General features: G+C 43.2%; 1 protein-coding gene across 4 annotated transcripts; it reads right to left on the bottom strand.

Annotated features, from left to right (window-relative positions):
- Positions 1 to 654: 654 nt before the first annotated feature.
- Positions 655 to 19,312, bottom strand: ghdc (GH3 domain containing). Of its 4 annotated transcripts, none has more exons than XR_009656435.1 (11): positions 19,125 to 19,312; positions 17,868 to 18,149; positions 16,326 to 16,705; positions 16,070 to 16,189; positions 8,916 to 9,213; positions 7,214 to 7,415; positions 6,650 to 6,721; positions 6,295 to 6,428; positions 5,480 to 5,568; positions 3,196 to 3,566; positions 655 to 2,194 (listed from the first exon to the last, which is right to left on the bottom strand). XR_009656435.1 is itself a non-coding variant. In XM_060939313.1 (10 exons), exons 1-10 carry the CDS (start codon positions 19,207 to 19,209, stop codon positions 3,345 to 3,347), a joined length of 1,884 nt encoding a protein of 627 aa, XP_060795296.1. In that variant the 5' UTR covers positions 19,210 to 19,312; the 3' UTR covers positions 655 to 3,344. The 4 variants fall into 4 exon arrangements, 2 of the variants coding, with proteins under 2 accessions (XP_060795296.1, XP_060795297.1); XR_009656436.1 differs by having other exon boundaries at positions 655 to 2,191; XM_060939313.1 differs by having other exon boundaries at positions 655 to 3,566.
- Positions 19,313 to 19,564: the final 252 nt, after the last annotated feature.

The raw sequence follows: 19,564 nt of genomic DNA, 5'->3' as shown, positions 1-19,564 counted from the left end.
GCAATGGCTTTTTTCTGGTGACTTTTCCATAAAGCCCCGCTCGGTGGAGTGTACAGTTTAAAGTGGTCCTATAGACAGATACTCCCATCTCCGTTGTGGATCTTTGCAGCTCTTTCAGTGTTATCTCTGGTGTCTTTGTTGCATCTCTGATTAATGCCCTCCTTGCTTGGTCTGTGAGTTTTGGTGGGCGCCTTTCTCTTGTCAGGTTTGTAGTGGTGTCATATTCTTTCCATTTTGCTATAATGGATTTAATGGTGCTCCGTGGGATATTCAAAGTTTGGGATATTTTTTATAACCCAACCCTGATCTATACTTCTCCACAACTTTGTCTCTGACATGTTTGGAGTGCTCCTTGGTTTTCATGCTGCTTGCTTAGTAGTGTTGTAGAGTCAGGCTTCTTCTAGAACAGGTTGATTTATACAGACATCATGTGACACTTTGATTGCACACAGATGGATCTTATTTAACCAATTATGTGACTTATGAAGTGAATTGGTTGGAGCAGCTCTTATTTAGGGGTTTCATACAAAAGGGGGTGAATACCTATGCACACTCCAGATTTTTTTCATCTTCATTATCATTTGTGTCACAATAAAACGACAATTTGCACCTTTAAAGTGGTAGGCATGTTGTGTAAATCAAATGGTGCTAACCTTCCAAAAATCCATTTTAATTCCAGCTTGTAATGCAACAAAACAGGACAAACACCAATGGGGGATGAATACTTTTGCAAGACACTACATACAGAAGCTTAAACAAGATCCTGGAATGAGTTTGTTTCATTGTTGAAATGTTATCATGGTTGCAAATACAAGAAATAGAACTTTGGGACTGAGAAAACAAGGATAATATTGTGGTTTAAAAAGGGAAAAACATCAAATTACACTTGGTCTTATGACATACAAGTTAAAAGCTGTTTAGATTTTTGACTATAAAAAGTAGATAAACTGATTGAAGTATGAAAAATGCGATGAATAAAAAAAAACCTCACTGTGGTATCTCATTTTTCTTTCTAAAGAGTCAATTTACAATATGCCCTCTTCTTCAAAACAAAATGAGAAAACGCAAGGTTCTACAATAAGACCCACGTTAGACTGCGCTGTACTAAAAGCTGTTTAGTTTACATCTCTTTCGCGAACATCAGTGGATTCTTAAAGACCAAAATCTCATCTTCAATATCCGACTCTTTTCCAAAAGACACCTGCATCATAGTCTGCAGAAGCTACATTTCTGCAGTCATTGCCTTGCCCAGCTTCTGCATTGCATCTTATACACACACAACTATTTCAGTCTTTCTTCCAACTCTTTCCTCAATGCGGTGGACTCTGAATTTTTTGAAACTCTTTTCACTAAAAGGAAGAACTTCACCATGTGAATTTGTCGTGTGCATGCAACAAAATGCAGAAAAATTTCCTTGAGAATTATCTGCTTCTGATGACACAGACAACATTGCTGTGCTGTGCTGGGAGCAGGGCAAATGTGAGGAGACATGTGATTGGATGTAGAAAGCAGCACAATTGTGATAAGACGTGTGTTTTGATTGGATAATATATCTCACGAAATAAATTTTCATCCACTTTTTTTCATTTTTCTATTATATGTGCAAGTTTCACAATTGACAAGTTTCGCATGATTAACAAAATATACTTTTATACAGTATTTGAAAATATTTTTTAGCTACCAAACACTGGTCACACAAAAGCACAAATTTTGGGTTCAGCACATAGTCTATTTTCATCTTTCTTTCTTCACATTTCCTTCTTCCATCCATTGTTTTGACCCTTTTCTTCTTCTTCTTTCTCATCTTGTATCTTTCTTTTAGGTTTGTATTTTCATTTACTTTTTTCCTTTTCTCTCCATTTCTTTCTTTGTCTCACTCCTTTACCTTTTTTGTCTTTCTTCCATCCATCCATCCATCCATCCATCCTTTTGTTGTTATTTCTCTTGCCTTCTCCATTATATCCTCTATCATTTTTACTTTCTTTCTCTCCTTCTTTCATCCCTTCTTTATTTTCTGCACAAAAAACATGCTTTTGATGTTTCCCAAATATGATATAAACTGTACTGAGAAATAAAAAACTAAAATATCCTCCATGAACACACATGTAAGTGTTCATATAATAATAATAATAATAATAATAATAATCTGTTGTCCTCTTCCTGGGTGTAGAAGGATGCACTGCAGCACCATCTGCTGGAGAAACAAGTCACACACACTTCTCGATCAGTTCTTTCTGTCTTTCTTGTTTCTTTCTCACATCTGTTTTTTTTTATTCTGTCAGTTGTTTCATTTTATTTCTTTTACCTATTTTTATTTCCCCCCCCTTTGAAAATATTTAGGAATAGACCCAGAATTTGTTTTCTAAAATGTCACTTTGTGCTGTTGGGGTCAGGATTGGAAATACGTTCGTGATCAGGTTCATTTTTACCATATGCTTGATTAAGACGTGATTGATTACTGACAATTATCAGGAACAATATTTGGTCCGAGGAGCTCCGTCTTTGCGACACTCATTTCATCCCAGCTAAGTCGCTAACTATCGCATCAGTGAACCAACTAAGAATCTAACAGGCTTAGCTTGCTAGCTTGCAAACATGCCATCATCTTAGCAAACCTATCAAGCTCAAATCAAGTAAAGTTGAAGTCAAGTAACTGGAGATCTAGGTCACATTCTTATTAGGGAGTATCCCGTAACAGACACATTTAGCTAGTTAACGTTCTTCAGCTTACAAAATGCGTTTGTGGTGTCTGCAGCACCTCAGCTTTCAGTAATCATAAAACTTTTATCTTGAGCATTCCCAAAACATTACAAAGTTGTATGCATCGAGAGATTTAAGATAAACTAGTATAAACATTGAGTTTCTATGAGATGTGTATATACAGTATATTCAGTATAACTGACAGGACACCAAGCTTTAAGAATCTTCTAAAGTGACACCATTTCTTAGTTTAACCGAATCGCACTCCCAGCCTTTTAACGCTAATCCATAATCATCAGTGGGTAACATTTTCACTAACTTTCATCACAATCCTAAATAAAATTCCTGATGCATTTTTCAGTCAGATTATAACCATGTAGCATCAGGTTGCTAGGCTACTCAGGTCTTACACTGTAGCGGTCAATATATGAGCATTGATGTAAACTGTTTATTAACTCATTTCTGCCCACAATGAACTTACACTTGTTCTCTTACCCTGTTTCATCAGTCAACATCACTGTAGACGACTTCAGGAGCACAATGTACCCAGAAGGCATTGCGGCACAAAACAGAATTGTACGTGTTAACATTGTGTGTCAGTCCTCATCTGAAGAAACTCTGATTGTGTATACGGTCTCTGCTTATCAGGAAACAGTTTTCCTCAGCAGGAAGTCGGCGTATTCTTTCCTGCGAATGACACGCTGCATCTGAAACGTGTTGGGGGAGGTGTGGCAGAAGGAGATCATGTGTTTCTTCAGCTCCAGGAACGCCCCCTCATTAACGAGTTGCACTCTCATTGGTCCAATGCTCCCTTTGATCCGGAACGACCTGTAGATGGCGCAGTCGGCCTGCAGACACACGTCCAGCTGCGTATGTGTGGGGGGAGGGGACAAGAAAAACGAGTATAACTTAACAAACCTTAGTTATACAGTACTTCCTTTCAAACTATGAGTTAAAATTCTATATGCATCAAGTGTCAAATAATAAGGAATGAAACACCTGGAGTGTGCGGTTATGGAAAAATAATCAATGACAGCAATGGTGTGGTGAAACGTAGTCACTTGATTAATTTCCTATGACAGCACGTACCCAAGTGTTTCATTGCTCTTCACATTCACCATGATTCCGATCGCACTGGACTTCCACAAACTCGCTACACTGTCTGACCCTTTTCATCTTCCACGTGCCTGATAAGACCAGAGCTTCCTATTTCTTCTTAAAGCAGATACGCAGAGCCTTTATTTTTAAATAAATTTCTGAGTGGATGGTATCTCCATCCTTGACTCTTGTATGCTGCATAAATGGGAATAAAAAATATATATATTTTTGACAGTTAAAATCGACCGCAAAGTTGGCATTCGAGCTGCCCCACTGAGCCAGCCATGCTTGAGTGCATGGCATCACAGCAGGAACCGGTTTTAAGGCCGAGGCCTTTTACAGCTATAGACCAAAATCATATAAATAAAAATTTATGGTGAAAGTAAGAAATACCGTTACCGACTTGCTCAACTAAGACTGATTTGACTTCCTTGATTGTGGGTTGACTCTCATTAAAACAGGATAGGTGTTATAACTTATGCAACATACATGTACATGCATGCGCTCTCACTGATAAAACATAAAAGGCTAATTAAATAATCAGATGAACTGAGACAATCACATTCTGAAGCAAATTAAATAATCTCATATCGGTAACTTAAACACATGATACAAGTTACATGTATTAATCTAAATGCAGGTAAACAATGTGTTGTTTTTTATCCAAATGAGAGTCGGAGCTTACCCGTCTGTGTTCTCGCTTCTTGAAGGCCGATTGTTTCAAAAACAATCTGACTCAGTTGTTCGTTCAGTTCTCCGTTCATTCACTTCTTCCATGTAAGGGAGAGATAGCAGCAATATCCAGTTTAGAAATAAGAGGCTGCTCCACTCATTCACTTTTCTTCATACTGTGTAGTCTGCTATTACTGCTGGGCTCAGGCAATTACTAAAATGCGGGACGGAACAGGATGTCACCGGTTTTAGCAACAACTGCAGGGAGGTCACTGCCCAAGCGATATGTCCCATCCCGTTCCATCCCGGGTTTTAGCAACAACCCTTGGCTCACTCTGGGAGGACTGGTGCAACTGAACTCACTTTCCTTTTTTAAATAAATAAATACTTTCCTTTTCTTGTAGTTTTCTTTTTCTTTAATTGTTGGTACTGCACGCTCTTTCAATACGGGCTTGTAGCCAACGCTCCTCAACAGATCAGAGGTTTCATACGAGTCTTCAGTAAAATGTGCAGAGGAGAGACCACTTCATAGCCGCCCAATGTTCCCGTGAACTTCTCACAAAATGCATCCAAATCTTTGCAGTTTGAACATTCTTGGGCCATGAATGCAACGTAAATCCAGCTTCTGTCATGTTGCTGCACCGGCCAAAAACACATCTACGTGGCATGGCGATAAATTAGCTCAAAATGGAGGATTGGAGTTGCAGTCAGATCTGTGTTTTAGTATAGTGGAAGTGGCGATGAGACCGATAGACTTCCTGCTGTGATGTTACGGCCGTCAAGGTCATTCACTCAGACCGCGACCTATATAAAATCACTTTAATCGTAAAAATTACTATATTAGATTTATTGTTAACGCTTAAAACTATTCCTGTGCCATTCTTGAGGTCTCAAGGCATTTATAAACGAAAGTGGGGCCATGGCTCTGCGTCTATGCTTTAACTCTTTCCCTCTAGTGAGCAGGACGGTTGGATAACTGGATAATCTACCGCATCGTGTTTAATCAGACCTTATAGCGCTGTTCCTCGGTGAGGTTCCTGACTCCTCTTAGCTCCAGGAACACTTGGTAATGAGGCTGAGCTCCTCCTGATGAGTCTCCTACAACACAACAAACACAATACCTCAACATTTCAATTCCACCAGTCAAAATTATGTCACCATGATCTTTATCCTCTCTGGTTATGAAGTGTCGCATTTGCACTCTCAACAAAAAAAGCAGAAACTCTCTGGCAAACATTTGAGTTGTGGCATTCTCTCATTGCATGTAGAAACGTTTTCTAGCGAGTATCTTCATTTTCAAGTGTTTAAATGTGAAGTAATTGTGTTGTGCTAGCATGAGACTTTTTTGCGCTCTACTGCACTGTTTTTTTGCATTCCTAGTTCTGGGAATATTGTCGAGCATCCGTTCAAGCCAATTACTGACAAAATGACGAACATCAAATGAAAAAGGGTTTTTTGTGTGTGAAAGTCAACAGGAAGCTGTAGAATGAGTGAAGAAAAAAATAACGCTGCTTGCAATTAAATTGTCTGGATACGCAGTCTTCCTCAAACATACAAAGGTTTGTATCTTTCTTTTGTCTATAACGTTTGTTCGCAAGCATCCTCGCCAATTCCATATCTATTTGGCTTCAGAATTAGCATGGTTTCTGATTTCCTTATTTGGTCATTACTTCCTGTTCTTGGTAATTCTTTGGTTCAAAACAGCCAGAATTAGCAAGGACACTCATGCTTCTTCAGTTTTTGCACTGGACTAATAAGGCTAATGATGTAGCTAATGCGAATGTATAGCTATCATCTTAGCATCATACAATGTTCCATAATTACCCAGAATTCCACTCTCAGCACAGCAGTAATCCATCAGTTTTGCGCCGGGCCACTGCGCCACTGCTTTCTTTAGAGCGGCTAAAAACAAGGCCTCGTTCACTTTTTCACCTCGAACATTTAGCGTCTCGCTTGGTCTGACACACACACACACACACACAAACAAACAAGCACAGTAAAAGTGCTTTATTAGTAGTTCGTCTTGGTTAGTGGACATCTCTTCATCTTGAAGACTTCAGTGAGTGGTGAAACGCCTAAAATGCCAAAACTTTTGACACTTGATGACAAAATGGTAAATAGATAAAATAGCAGAGACGAGCCCTTTATGACTCACTGTGGATGTGTTTTATACACAGACCTGTAAAGAAACTCCACCACCGGACACCGGTTGTGAAACCCCACCACTTTTACGACGTCTCCAAGGCGATACCTATGAGAAAAAAAAAAAATCTGTGTATTCAGTAAAAATGAAACACTGCGTGTGATGCTGTTTGAGGAAAATAATCAACAACTGGGTGGTGTGATGAAGTGGAGTTACTGTTACAGCACAAAGTTGATTATTTTGTTTCTTTTTCAATTTTGTTCATCTTTTCTTCCTTTCTGTTTCTGCTTTTTATCCCTTTGTTTTTCTTTTCATTTTCTTTAATTCTTCTCTTTTTTCTATTTCCTATTGTTTTCTATTATTTCCCTCTTCATTTTTTTATCATTTCTCTCATTTTCTTTCATTCAGGAGGTTTTTATTTCTGTGCGGTATCAGCAGAGCCAGAATTCACACATCCTGCTGACGCTTCTATATCTGGGGTTTCCCAGTGTTCACCAGGAGCAGAGTGGTAGAGTGTATATTTAATTAAAACACACACACACACACACATCTGCTTTAAACCTGAATGCAGATCCAGATGTTGCATTACAGCTGCAGTACCTGAACAGTCCTGAGGCATTGGTGATGATCAACTCGTAGTTTTTCCCCTCCTCCACCTCATCCATGAGCAGCGTACTGAGTGTGTTGAGTGTGTGCTGTGTGTCTAGATGTTCCTCTGGTAGAAATTCGAAGAACATAGAGCGAGGACAGAGCAGGTAATGTCTCCTGTCTTGGAGCGGCCACAAATTCACTCCAATCAGACCTGAGAATGAGACCAAAGTGTGAGCTCTATCATGTACACTGCTTTATGACACACTCATATGACAGACAAAATCTCACTACATTGCTCCATACTACACCATATTCCACTATCTGAATCCATATCGTACTCCACTGTAAACCTCAGTACTACACCCTACTACACTACCTGAATCCATATTACACCATACTGCACTGTACAAATCAGTACTACACCCTACTACACTATCTGAATTCATACTACACCATACTGCACTGTGCAACTCAGTACTACACCCTACTAGTTTTTGGTAACGCCTGTGTAAAGCGTCCTTGGGTTTGTGAAAGGCGCTATATAAATTGAAATTATTATTATTACTATCATCATTACTACACTCCACTACACTATCTGAATCCATACTACACCATACTCCACTGTACGACTCAGTGTTATACCCTACTACCCTCCATTACACTATACTCCACTGTCTGAATCCATACTACACCATATTCCACTGTACGACTCAGTGTCACACCCTACTACCCTCCATTACACTATATTCCACTATCTGAATCCATACTACACCATACTCCACTGTACGACTCAGTGTCACACCCTACTATCCTCCACTACACTATACTCCATTATCTGAATCCACACTACACCATATTCCACTGTACAACTCAGTGTTACACCCTACTACCCTCTACTACACTATACTCCACTATCTGAATCCATACTACACCGTACTCCATTGTACGACTCAGTGTTACACCCTACTAGAGGAGTATCACCTGGCATACTAAAGTATGGCATACTGCAGTGGAGAGGAGTGTGGTGGAGTATAGAACAGTATTGTGTAGTGTAGCATGGCATAATAAAATGTAGGTGTATAGTGTTTATATGCATTACACTACAGTTTACCATCCCATACACCACTATACTATACTCCACTATACTACATAATGCACCACAATACTTTGCTACTTTTCTGCACCATATTTCACTATACACCATGACATTTCACTACACTACAAAATACTATGCCTTGCTCCACAATACTCTGCTCCACAACACACCACCATACTTTAGTATGCAGGTCATACTCCACTCCACTATAAACCCTTCTACTACAGCAGAATACACCATAAGAATCTACACTGTACCATACTCCACTATACTACACCAAAGTCAACAATACCCTGCTATTGCATAGTCTGCCATACTAGACTATACTACCCTCTACTCTTGCCATACTACACTATGCTACACAGTCCTCTACGATATTGCTCTATGCTTCACAATAATCCTTTGAACTATACATTATACTGCACTTTACAGTATAACCACTATACTGTACCATGCTCCATTATACTTTGCTGTACTCCATTCTACCTCACCATACCCCCTATATTTCACTATAGTCCTCCAGCTTGTTTCCAGATTATCTTGTCTTTTTTGTCATAAATGTGCAAAGACCTGTGCTTGATTACAGAAACATACTGTAATTCCAGATTAAATTACCTTCTGAGGCAGCGTAAAGCGGAGAATAGAAGGGCACGCCCCTGCAGTAATGTTGTCTGAGACCATCTCCATAAATCTGATGCGGCCCCGAGTCAGTGCTGTGAATCAGATGTAAATGAGGCCACAGTCTGAGAGCAATGCCTTCGAAGCCCTCAGTGATGGCAGTCCTGAGTTCTGCTCCTCGAACAGGATCCGGCTTCATGCGCTTTTCCAGCGCCAACCTGAGCCGAGCATCCAAATGAAGCCTGGAGCTGATCCGACCCGATTCCACATCATCAGCCAGCTCCTCCCAGTGCTTCTGCACCCAAAAAAAAAACATTTCAGGGGTTAGTCAATCGTGCACTGTGTGGTTTATTGGTCAATTATTGCACATTACTTGGGTAATGTACTGTTCTTAAAGCCAACAGCCAGCTAAACTCATCTCTTCAACAAATCCCTCAAGGAAGAGGCAGGTCTTGTAGTTAGCAAGGTTTATTGAAAAGAAGGTAAAATGGCAATGCCACACCAAAAGGAAAGATAAAGTTTCAGAGGAGCTGAGCTGACATGTGTCCTTCACCTTGAACAACTGAAAAAATGGCTACTCCAGAAACAGGAAGTTACATCATACCAAAGTCTTAGAAATTAGAATGTCAAAATAAAAGCCCTTATCAAAATATGTTCCCTGTGGCATCACACTCCCCGCCTGGCATCCCTAGATGCCACACCCCCTTAACCTAAACAGTGTCTGCCTCCAGGAGTAGAACCATGTCAGAGACAGGTCTCAGGTAAGTCTTCGGCGGATGATGAGATGCGACCTTGACGTCCACTTTTCTGACAAGCCCATCATCACTTGGGAAGGTCTTCTCAACTCTTCCAGTGGACCACTCATTTCTTCTGGCTTGCTTGTCTTTCAATAGCACTATGTCTCCTTCCTTGAGGTTTGGTTTTAGTGTGCCACTTCTGCCTGGCTTGAAGTACGCTCAAGTACTCCCTTCTCCATCTTGCCCAGAATGTCTCTGCTAAGACCTGTACTCTCTTCCATTGCTGCTTCAACAGACTGGCCTCTGAGCCGTCTGCAGGAGGAGCTGGTGGGGTACCACTCTTCTGCGTGAGCAGCATCACTGGAGTAAATATCAGCGGCGCTTCAGGATCTGAGGAGACTGGTATTAACGGCCTGGAGTTGATTATAGCGGTGACTTCCGCCATGAACGTGCACAGGACTTCGTGAGTGACCTTTGACCTTCCAGCTTGGAGCAACATAGAATCAAAGATGTGACGTGCTGTACCTATCATGTACTCCCAGCTCCCACCCACATTGGAGGCATGCGGCGGGTTGAAGACCCAGGTGTACCTCTGAGAGCACAGGTAAGTATTCACACTTTCTTCCTCAGCTTCCGTTGCAGCCTTCAAGTTGGAGTTGGCACCCACAAAGTTCGTTCCACGATCTGAACATAGCTGTTTCGCTGGTCCCCTAATTGCGAAGAACCTGCAGAGGGCATTGATGCAGCTTGAGGCACTCATTGTCTCAATCACTTCTATGTGAACCGCTCTTGTGGACATGCACGTGAACAGTACTTCCCATCTCTTGCTGTTGGCACTACCACCTCGGGTCCGTCGGGTTATGACCTCCCAGGGTCCGAAGACGTCCAACCCTACATAGGTGAATGGAGGTTCCTGCTTTAGGCGCTCTTGAGGAAGGTCCGCCATCTGCTGCTGTTCCAGTTTGCCGCGCAACCGCCTGCATATCACACACTTGAACACCATGCTGCTGATGGCTCGCTTGGCTCCCACTATCCATAGACCACTTGCACGCACTGCTCCTTCAGTGAAGTGCCTTCCTTGGTGTTGCACTCTGAAGTGGTGGTGACGAATGAGCAATGTGGCAACATGGTGCTTGCCAGGAATAAGGAGCGGGTGAGACTCATCAGTCGGCAAGTTTGAGTGAGTGATTCGGCCTCCGACACATAGCAGACCCTCTGCATCTAACACAGGGTGAAGTTTCTTCAGGGGACTCTGTGCAGGTAAGTCTTGTCCCTGCTGAATACATCTTATCTCATCTGCATACACCTCATGCTGTACAGTTTTGATGATGACGCGCTCTGCGGCGGTAAGCTCTGAAGCTGTTACTCCTTTCTTGCAGAGATGCCATCCGACACATCCTGTGTCAGGTGAGAGTTCGTGGAAACTCTGGGCTATGTGCCTCAGACGTGCTACGGCTCTTGTCAGACGCTCCCAGGATGAAAACCTCTCAAAGCGTTGTGAGTCCAGCTGTGTCCCTGCAACCTTGGTCAGGAAAGTTGCGGCCTCAGGACGAAGTTCTGGATCTGCATCCGGATCGATCAACTGAAAGCCACTTTCATCTGGTGATGAGCTGTCTGGCTGTAGCAAGAACTTTGGTCCGGTAAGCCAATTGGTTGCTTGCAGCTGGGTTGCTGACACTGACCTCGTAGCATGGTCTGCTGGATTGTTCTTGGTGGCAACATACCTCCACTGACTCGGGTGACTGGACTGCCAGATCCGGTGTATGCGATTGTTCACAAACATGTAAAACCTTCTGGACCTGTTGTTGATGTAGCCCAATACCACCTTACTGTCAGTGAAGAATGTGATCTTGCCCAGTGCTTGGCCTAATTCTTCTTTGACCTGGTCTGCGATCTCTGTAGCTAACACTGCTGCGCAAAGCTCCAGTCTGGGGATAGTGAGCTCCGTCAGAGGTGCAAGCTTGGCCTTGCCCAACACAAAACTTACTTCTGTGTGGCCATTCTCATTCTCTACCTTGAGGTAAGCTACTGCTGCAATCGCCTTCACTGAAGCATCAGAAAAGACGCATAGCTCTATGCACTTTGCTGTCATTACTGGGAAGGAAGCGTAAGTGCGAGGAATGTTCAGCTGATTCAGCTCCTGCAGAGACTCCTGCCACTTGAGGAACTTCTCATCAGGTAATGGCGTATCCCAGTCTGTACCTTGGGACACTAATTCTCTCAGGAGAAACCTGCCTTGAATCGTCACAGGTGCTAAGAATCCGAGCGGATCGAATAAGCTGTTAATTGTGGACAGAACGCCTCTGCATGTAAAAGGCTTCTGCGACTTAGGAATGGTGAACGTGAAGGTGTCCTTAGTCATGTCCCAGGCAACACCTAGACTGCGCTGGACAGGTAAGTCATCAACAGCAAGATTTAAAGCCTCGATGCTCTTGGCCCGATCATCTACAGGAAAAGCTTCCATAACCTCTGCTTTGTTGGAGGCAATCTTGTGAAGCTTTATGTTATAGCACTTCAGCAACTGCTGAGCTCGCGTCAAGACATCCACGGCTTCGGCCTCTGAGGGAAAGGACCGGAGGACATCATCAACATAGAAGTCAGTCTTGATAAACTCAGAGACGTCGCTGCCGAAGTCCTTCTCTCCCTCTTGGGCTGATCTTCTCAACCCATAGGTTGCAACTGCCAGTGACGGGCTGTTCCCGAACACGTGAACTGTCATGCAGTAATCTACCACTTCATTCTCAGGGTTGTTGTCCTTAAACCACAGGAAGCGTAATACATCCCTGTGTTCCTCCTTCACAAAGAAACAGTAGAACATCTGTTTGATGTCTGCAGTAACTGCTACCGGGTCTTTCCAGAACCTTAGAAACACTCCGAGAAGGCTATTGTTGAGGTTGAGACCCTGAAGCAAGATGTCGTTCAGGGACACTCCCTCAAAGCTAGCGCTTGAGTCGAACACGACCTGGATCTTCCCGGGCTTCTGGGGATGGTACACCCCGAAGATAGGAAGGTACCAAGCTTCTTTTCCATCCTCTAAAGGCGGTGCCTGCTCTGCATGGTGATTATCCAGAATCCCTTGCATGAACTGTAGGAAATCTTCTTTCATGTTGGGTCGCCTCTGGAAGTTGCGCTGCAGTGACATGAAGCGTTCATTGGCATACTGCTTGTTGTTAGGGAGTAGTTTCCTTGGGGTCCGAAACGGCAGTGGTGCTACCCAACTTCCGCTGTCATCCCTGACAAACTCTTTGTCCATTAGTTGCAGGAACGTCAGATCATCAATAGATGGCGCTAGATGATAGTCCTTGTCAGATCTCAAGAAGACTGTTCTGCCCAGGTGGTCCTCTTGTCGCACAGTAGCATATGACCAAGGGCTATCTTGCTTGAAACTCTGACTCAAGTGTTCTTTGACTCGGACAACTTTCAGACAAGGATCCATGCAGCTTGGACGGCCATTTTCCATAAAGCATGTCTTGAATGTGTTCACTGTTTTTGGAGATTGAGCTCCACTCAAACAGACATCGCCGACAATCACCCACCCAAGGTCATGCTTCTGGGCAAAGGATTCTCTTGGTGGGCCATTGTATTGCTGACATACTTTGTGGACCTGCGGTATGTCCCGTCCTAACAGCAGCTAAATCTCTGCAGAGTCATCCAGAGCAGGTATCCTGTCAGCTATGCGTTGCATGTGGCTGTGGTGGTATGCTGCCTCTGGAGTGGGAATTTCTGCTCTACTGTTAGGAACGTTGTTACACTCTATCAGAGTAGGAAGGGGAATGCTCAATTCTCCTGTAAGTGGCTCGACCACATAGCCGTTGGCCCTCCTTCCAGTGACATTGGCGGCTCCTACACATGTCGTGAGGATGTATGGCAGTGATGGCCCTTCAATGTGGAAAGCGTCGAAGAACTCAGCCTTTGCCAATGAAACGTTGCTTTGATCATCTAAGATCACGTACATCCTCTTCATCTCGTCGCGATGACCTTCAGGATATACATTGACTAGGTATATCTTTGAACAAGACTTGCCTTTGAAGCCCTGACCACAAACTTGTGTGCACATGGTCATCACAGTTGAGCTTGATGCATCGTCAGACTGCTCTGACACATCCTTTGACTCCCTGCCATGGTCTTTGGAGGGGCTTTGCAGTTTAGGTCCCTTTGGAGTAGGCCCTGGATGCAGTGTGGCAAGGTGCTTCTCACTGTTGCATTCTGCACACTTTATAGCAACATCACAGTTCTTAGCCATGTGTGAGACTGACGCACAGCAGCGGAAACATACACCGTTGTCCTTCAGGAACTTCTTCCTGTCGTCGAGCAGCATAGTTCTGAAGCGCTTACATTTTCTTAGTGGATGGGGTTTCTTATGTATCGGACAATGTACGTTTGGGTCCTCTGTTTGCTTTGTTCCACTTTCTGTTGGTGCCTTGGAAACGCTGGTTTTGTGAACTGTGACTTGGTTTTTGTTATTTAGGTTTCCTGTCTTTTCCTTTTTCAAGGTAGGTGCTGCAGAGCTGCAGGTGTTGAAACTCGGGTCATTTCTTGCCTTGGCCTCCCTTTTTATGAAGTCAGAGAACACTACAAATGGCGGAAATACAACTCCTTTCTCTTCCTTATACTTTGATCCAAATGTCATCCATTTCTCTTGCAGATAGAATGGCAACTTTTCCACAATGGGACCAACTCCTCTTGCTGTGTCCAGGTATGCTAACCCCTGGAGGTAGCTGTCTTGTTTAGCAACTTCAAGTTCTAGCACCAAGTCTGCCAGCTCACTAAGCCTGTGGTTATCCTGGTTGGAAATCTTGGGAAAGTTATCCAGTTTAGCAAACAATGCCTTCTCAATGACCTCTGGAGCTCCATATCGTTCCTCCAGCCTGGTCCAAATCAGTCTAAGAGCAGCAGATGGGTGGCCGATACTAACCGCTTTCATCCTGCGTGCTAACTGACTTGACTCAGGGCCTAACCATTTAATGAGAAGGTCAACTTCGTCATTGGCTGAGATATCTAAGCCCTGCAACACACTGGTGAATGTTGCCTTTCAGCTGAGGTAGTTTTCAGGTTGGTCATCGAAGCGACTCAGTCCACTTGTTACCAGCTGAGTCCTTATCAGAAACTTAGCTAGATCTGATATGTTGCAATTTACATCCTGGCTGGACGGATGGTGTGGCGAATAAGAATTAACCCCTGGTTCTCTTTTGGGGTGAAGCTGGTTGACTCCCTGTGAGTATTGGTAATATAAGGTGTTAGACTGTGACCCACGTTGCTCTCTGTCAATCTGATGTGATACAGGAGGCATGTTCATGTTCATATCGCATGTTCATGATGCGATACAGGAGGCTGCATACGTGTGTGATGTGACACTGGAAGTTGCATAAATGGCTGCGATGCAGGAGGCTGAATATGGGCGTGATGCGGTCTGAGGCGTTGCTGGATCCCATCATCTGGAAGGGTGCTCGGTTGTGCTGGAGTGGAAGCATTGTGCCCATAAATGTACGTGGGTTGGGCAGTTAGTTGTGGTGATTTGAGGGGTTGAATCCAATTCTTCTTCTAAATGGCTTTCTGCAACATGAGTGTGCTTAGTAACATATTCGCTGACTTTCTCTTGTGCATTCTGTTCCTTGAGTAATGACTCAACATCTGCCAAGCTACCACGAGAGCTTCCTTCAGCAACAGCAGCTTCCATGACGAGTGCTTTAGCGATAGCTGCGTCTGCATCTCTCTCTTGACTGAGTGCCTCCAATTCAGCTTCTAGGCGAGCTTTCTCAATTTTTAGCTCCTTTTCTTTCCTGCTGTAGGCTGCTCTAGCCTTAGCTGCTTCAGCATCTGCCCATGCCTGCACAGCTGCCATGATAATTGCTGAAGCCCGTGAGCCTTTGGTTCGGTGAGAGCCGGATACCTGGGATCTAACCTCCAAAGATTGTTCATCAGTGTCCTTTTGCACTTCTTGTACAGAAAGCTCTTGCTGAATCTCTCTATCTTCATCTATCTTCTGATGAGAGGCTGCCATTTTACTGTACTGTTCTTAAAGCCAACAGCTAGCTAAACTCATCTCTTCAACAAATCCCTCAAGGAAGAGGTAGATCTTGTAGTTAGCAAGGTTTATTGAAAAGAAGGTAAAATGGCAATGCCACACCAAAAGGAAAGATAAAGTTTCAGAGGAGCTGAGCTGACATGTGTCCTTCACCTTGAACAACTGAAAAAATGGCTACTCCAGAAACAGGAAGTTACAGCATACCAAAGTCTTAGAAATTAGAATGTCAAAATAAAATTCCTTATCAAAATATGTTCCCCGTGGCATCACAGGTAATTAATGAATTAATCACTTATTAGTACGTGTTTCTCTAGCAACAGTTCATTCATAGGGACTGAGGTAAAAATTTAAACTTTGATGGGATAAATGAAAATAGGATCAATATTAACCTCCAGGAGTCTGAATGTGTCCAACACTATGCAGGAGAACCTGGACTCCAGGACGCCAACATGACGATCCTTTAGGGCGAAGAGCAGCTGAAGGTACAAGGCATCGTGCTCATTCTGCACCTACAGAACAAATAAATGAATGAAAACACACGCGTACACACATACATACACACACATATATAAATAAACACACACAACCATTTCTGGTCTGCAGTGAAAGTGGTACAAATTTCTTAACACGAGTTTCTCCCTCTACCTGCAAGATGGCTGCAGGACTTGTGCAGAGGTGGTGTGTGTCTTCAGAGGAAAACGGTGCCGCTACAATCTTCAGTCCTGCCTCAGAGTAACGTTCAGCTGATGGGTAACACACTCTGAAGGTCGTCTGGAGACTCATCGTACCCGGGAAACATTTCCTCATGACGTCTACACACACCGACAAGCCCTGTAAGAAGTAGTCACTGTTGGTTTTTTTGGTGTTCAGGAGCATCTTGCAGCATCCTGATGACCCTGAGGTCATTGTTAGGGTGGGTGTCTCCATGACGACGACCTTTTCCTCTCCGGAAGCGACCTGCTGTACGAGCTTCTCATAATGATCGTATGTAGTGATGGGGTGACGCTTTCGGAAATCCACGGTGTCTGAGAGGAAGATTAATTATTCAAAATGAAACAGACCTTTTTCATTGTATTTACAGGATAAAATAATTTACAAACAAAAAATGTAAAAGTTGCAATTGCACAAGTATTCACATCCCCCTTACCCCACCACCAGTTGGTGTGCAACCCTTTAATCAGCTGCCATCAGGTTTCATGCAATTAGTTGAATGGAGTCTATTTGTGTGCACAACAGAATGAAGCATGGCGGTGGAAGGATTTTCACCCCCACTTCAATATATGGGGTATTTTGTGTAGAATCTACCCAATAATTTCATTTCAGTTTGTACTACTACAAAATGTTGGAAAGTTCGGGGGGGGGGGGGGGGGGGGGGCACTTATGCAAGCCACTGTATAACAGGAGATCAGAGATGTCAGGCTGAACAGGCAAATATTATATAAAATCTGTTATATATTTTGTATGTTCATAACCTATGTCTACTGATACACTATATCAGTGGTTGTCAAACTGATGAAAAGTCCTCCCATGCCACAAGGCACATTGGGTGGTGCCAATCTCCGTTTCAGTAGCCCTCAGCCTCTCGCCTATTATATAGCTCGGGTTACAGTGGGGGGCTAGCCCTCTGGTAACCGCGAGGGTTTGACTCTTTACTCACATCTGTATTGCGGTGCCTCACCAGATGGGAGTAGGTACCATTTTTATGATGGTCTTTGGTACGACCCAACCGTGAGTAGGACTCATGACCTCCCGATTGAGAGGCGGACACATTAGGCCAGCTCACGGTAGACTTTCAAACTGATGAAGTTGCAGAGAAAAGCTCCAAAATTGTACCTTCACTTCATAAATGTTTTATTTTCTTTAGTTTTAATAAATCCGTTACAGCCAAATAGAAGAAAATTGGCAGGTTTAAAAACAGTGGATGCTTTTAAACATTATGAAAATGAAATAATGTGCAAACCAATCGTGACTCATGACAATCCAGTGCATGGAATGAGTTCGCTGTGATGTCATCAGAACAGAAGAGGAAAAAGTCTTAAAGTTTAAGAAAAAAGGGGTGTGTGCAAACTTCTGAAACTGTATCGAGCAGTATAGACACTGTTCTTCTGTGTAACATGTGATGGAGTTAAAGAAGTACTTGTGTCGTGTGTGTGTGTGTGTGTGTGTGTGTGTGTGTGTGAGAGAGACCTGTGATAGAACCGAAGTGATATTCGCATCCGTAGTGTGTGTTTTTCATGTCTCTCAGCTGTCTGAGAAGCGTCTCCTCCTGCACTCTCCGTACACTCAGTGTGTCTCTCTCCAGCGTGTCTCTCTGTTGTCTCCCCGCTCGAGTAACATACCTCACAGACAGGTAGTGACGCACGATGCTGCACACACTGCGCCTGTCTCCTGTCACACACCAGCCACTGAGAGCGACGGCGATGCTCAGAGCTACAGCGCAGAGAGCCGGGAACAGGCCATGTGCCATTCCTGTACCAACACACACACACTAAATTAACAGGAATTTTATATATCCCTCCATCCATCCATTATCTGTAGCCGCTTATCCAGGGTTGCAGGCAAGCTGGAGCCTATCCCAGCTGACTATGAGCGAGAGGTGGGGTACACCCTAGACAAGTCACCAGGTTGTCACAGGGCTGACACATAGAGACAAACAACCATTCACACTCACATTCACACCTACAGTCAATTTAGAGCCACCAATTAACCTAACCTGCATGTCTTTGGACTGTGGGGGAAACCGGAGCACCCGAAGGTAACCCACGCAGACACGGGGAGAACATGCAAACTCCACACAGAAAGGCCCTCACCAGCCGTGGGCTCGAACCCAGGACCTTTTTGCTGTGAGGCGACAGTGCTAACCACTACACCACCGTGCCTATATTACATATATAAAATGTACAAAAATTGCTAATTGTTAATAATCACAACAACAACAACAACAATATTAATACATTGATGATGATTCTATATAACGTAACCTAAAGTCCACACTGGATGTTGGGGTCATGCTGTTACAGGAAGATAATCAGCGATGTGCTAATGTGATGAAGCAGAGTATCTGTTGCCACCAAAAGTGCCTTATTCTTCTTATACCACAGCAACTTGCCAACAATTACATGTTGTTGGTTGGTTTTTTTTTTTACAATTAAAGAACAACACAGTATACTTTTTATCCATTGATAGTTTCATGCAATGTTGTGGAATCAATGTCAGCAAAACAACTTCCTTTACAGCAACTACTGTATACCTACTATAGACACCTTCTGACCAATCACAATTAAGAATTCAGCAGCGCTGTGGTGTGCATTTGTGGGCGTGGCTACACGTACTGTTTACCGACTTTTGGCTGCGTGTTTTTGTTTGTTTGATGCTATCTAATTATTAAAAAGTTATCATCAATAAAGATTGGAATGTAAGTGAAATACCGTTATTTCCACTTACCGGTTAAAAGCGCTCGTGCTGTCAGCGCCGCCATTACACCACAGCCGAGAAGAGCGCACCAAACACCGCGCGACGGACACACCATGGCTGTAGAATTACTCTCAGATCAATTACTTATCCCAAATAAAACACCACATCGGGAGTATTCACTACCACTATGGCGAGAAAACATCCGCTCATTAGGTATACATCCGGGTTTGACGCAAAGGCGCAACAACGTGGTGACGTCACGGCGACGACGTCTCTCTGTTCCTGTTATAGGTGCGTTATATTCATAAACCTTTTATATTCAAAATTTTGGGGGATTTTTTAAAGTTCTATCTAAATTTAAATTTTCTATGGACAATTTATTTTAAGTTCTGCCTATGTTTTGTTTTTCTGGATTTTATCTGTACGTTTCCTTTACAAAATGACAACAAAGTGAAAGTGAAAGTATGAGC

This window comes from Neoarius graeffei, chromosome 14, assembly GCF_027579695.1.
Source record: "Neoarius graeffei isolate fNeoGra1 chromosome 14, fNeoGra1.pri, whole genome shotgun sequence".
Classification (NCBI taxonomy): Eukaryota; Metazoa; Chordata; class Actinopteri; order Siluriformes; family Ariidae; genus Neoarius; species Neoarius graeffei.
The sequence above is the reverse complement of the archived record's forward strand: the minus strand, read 5'-3'. Positions and strand labels throughout refer to the sequence as shown.